Source organism: Otolemur garnettii, unplaced genomic scaffold, assembly GCF_000181295.1.
Source record: "Otolemur garnettii isolate 467f Iridium unplaced genomic scaffold, OtoGar3 scaffold00025, whole genome shotgun sequence".
NCBI lineage: Eukaryota > Metazoa > Chordata > Mammalia > Primates > Galagidae > Otolemur > Otolemur garnettii.
The window spans coordinates 14,798,262-14,800,720 of record NW_003852420.1 but is presented as its reverse complement, the minus strand read 5'-3'; the positions used below and the strand labels follow the sequence as shown (position 1 = coordinate 14,800,720).

The following is a 2,459-nucleotide window of genomic DNA, read 5'->3' as shown; positions in this document are numbered from 1 at the left end:
CCAAACAACAATGACCGCTGCAACCAAAAAATAGCCGGGCGTTGTGGCCGGTGCCTGTGGTCCCAGCTACTTGGGAGGCTGAGGCAGGAGACTCTCTTGAGCCCAGGAGTTGGAGGTTGCTGTGAGCTGTGATGCCACAGCACTCTACCCAGGGGGACAGCTTCAGTCTCCTGTCTCAAAAAAAAGAAAAACAGAATATGGAGGCCGGGAGCTATGGCTCATGCTTGTAATCCCAGCACTCCGGGAGGCAAGACAGGCGGATTGCCTGAGCTAGAGCTAGACCTCCTCTCTAAAAATAGCCGCGCGTTGTGTGTGTGTGTGGGGGGCACCTGTAGTTCCACCTACTCGGGAGGCTGAGGCAAGAGAATCGCTTGAGCCCAGGAGTCTGAGGTTGCCGTGAGCTATGACAACAGAGCACTCTGTACGAGGGACAACAAAGTGAGACTCTGTCTCAAAAATAAATACATAGGGGCGGTGTCTGTGGCTCGGTGAGTAGGGCGCTGGCCCAGTATACCGGAAGTGGCGGGTTCAAACCCAGCCCCGGCCAAAAACTGAAAAAAAAAAAAGACAAGAAGAAAGTGTGGGCGTTAAAGAGGTTAAGGGGCTGATCACTGTGCCAATGACTTCCCCTTACCACCGCCCTGCCCCACACAATCACAACCTTGGCACTATTCTCAGTAACCTTTCGTGGGTCAGTTTCCTCCACGCCAGACGTTTGCAAAAAGTGGCCCTGGAAACTTGTGGGGAATGCAAATTCTCAGGCTCCACCCCAGGTCTTTCTAATCAGATAGTCGGGGGGCGGGGCTCAGCAACTGGCATTGTACCAGGTGATCTTGATGTCCAGCCAAATTTGGGACTTAGTGCTCTGTCCCGCTGTCAGCCCTCCGAGGGGCACTGTGGCCAGCCTTCTTCCCTCTTTCCTGTCCCCAGTGCCTAGCATCTAGCAGGCGTGTAATAAATATTTGCCGAATGCATAACAACGAAGATGACAATAATGTAGCTAGCCATTGACTGAGGACCTCCTGCGTGCCAGGCTCTACCCTGAACGGTGTTGGACGATTAACTCGTTTAAGCAGCAGGTATCATTTTTACAGTTGGCGAAACTGAGGCTCAGGAGGCCACGCGCCGAGCCCAGGGGTTGCCCACAGAGAGATGGCACTGTCCCTCAGTCCCCCACGGAGCCCAGCGGCCGCGCGTGTCTGTGGCCCTGCGAGGGCGCCCCCACCCGGCACGCCGGGCTGACGGGAACGACGCGCTGGCGGCTGCGGGGCGGCGGTTGGCGAAAGTGCGGCTGCGGACGCGCGGAGAGGCGGGCGGCGCGGATGAGGAAGCAGCGCCGGGCGGCTGCAGCTCCGGGGATTGCGGGGCAGGGGCGGGCGACATGGGGCGCCTGCACTGCACCCAAGACCCGGTGCCGGAGGCCGTGGGCGGTGACATGCAGCAGCTGAACCAGCTGGGCGCGCAGGTGGGCCCGAGGGGCGCGGGGCGCCGAGGCTTGGGTGATCGCGGGAGGCTGCGCGCGAGGGTAGGCCCGGGGGTGTCCAGGGGCTGCGGAGAGTTGGGGGGACTAGACCAGGGGGAGTCTGGTGCGCGTTTGGGGTGTGGGGTGAACTCGGGGACGGGCTAAGGGGACTTGGGGAGCCGAGGAATCTCAGGAGGCCTAAGGAGTTTGTGGGGACTCGGGCATGAGACTAGGGGATTTCTGGGGGAGGCCTGGGACCGAGGAGAGCTTCTGGGGTCTTAGAAGAGTGAGTGCGTGGGGTCGTGCCCAGGCGAAGGAGTTCGGGGGACTTAAGGAATACGCTAAAGGAGCTGGGAGCCTGAGGGAGTTTGGGGGGAGGCGGTGGACTCCAAACGGAGGCGTTTGATAGGAGGCCACGGGAGCTTGTGGGGACCGAGGAAGGTCTGAGCATCGCGGGTCCAGTAAGGGGATCCAATGTGCGTGTCAGTTAGACCAGAGAGGGGCTCTGTGGGCCTGAGGACCAGGTCTGGAATAAGGCCCCAAGTTTAGGACAGTTCCTGAAAGTCCCCATGGAGAAAAACCGTATACACTGTGCACAGTGGAGGCCCCCATCCTTGATGGCAGTGCAGATGGCAGAGCTTTTTTGACCTCCCCAGGCTGCAGGTGCCAAATTAACCTGGGAGGCATCTTGATTCTGTGCTGCTTGGAATGCCCCTTTAATACCAGAGGCAGGCTAAAAAAAAATAGGCTAATGTAATACTTCTCATCACCCCAACAAAGACGCATGTTTCCCCCACTAGGTTGTGATAACTTCCCAAGAGATGGGACTGCGCTCTTTCATCTCAGTATTCCCCACAACTTCCTGCACTTGTAGCAGGCTTCTGTGTGGAATAAAAATCAAACTTATAATGATGATTATGCTAGGCATGTTCTAAGCTTGAGTTATCCAGTAGAAATAAATTGTATGCCACATGTCTATGTTTTCTTTTTTTTTTTT

At 57.1% G+C, this 2,459-nt stretch overlaps 1 protein-coding gene across 2 annotated transcripts in view; it reads left to right on the top strand.

The window, feature by feature from the left end:
* The first annotated feature begins 1,199 nt into the window (after positions 1-1,199).
* The window catches only part of COMMD7 (COMM domain containing 7), a 32,847-nt gene continuing 31,587 nt past the window's right edge, over positions 1,200-2,459 (top strand). Inside the window, exon 1 of one of the 2 annotated variants that reach the window (XM_003788089.3) lies at positions 1,200-1,465. In XM_003788089.3, coding sequence (XP_003788137.1) covers positions 1,382-1,465 — 84 coding nt within the window. In that variant the 5' untranslated portion in view covers positions 1,200-1,381. The remainder of the gene's footprint in view (positions 1,466-2,459) is intronic. The other variant, XM_023512238.1, reaches the window with a different exon arrangement.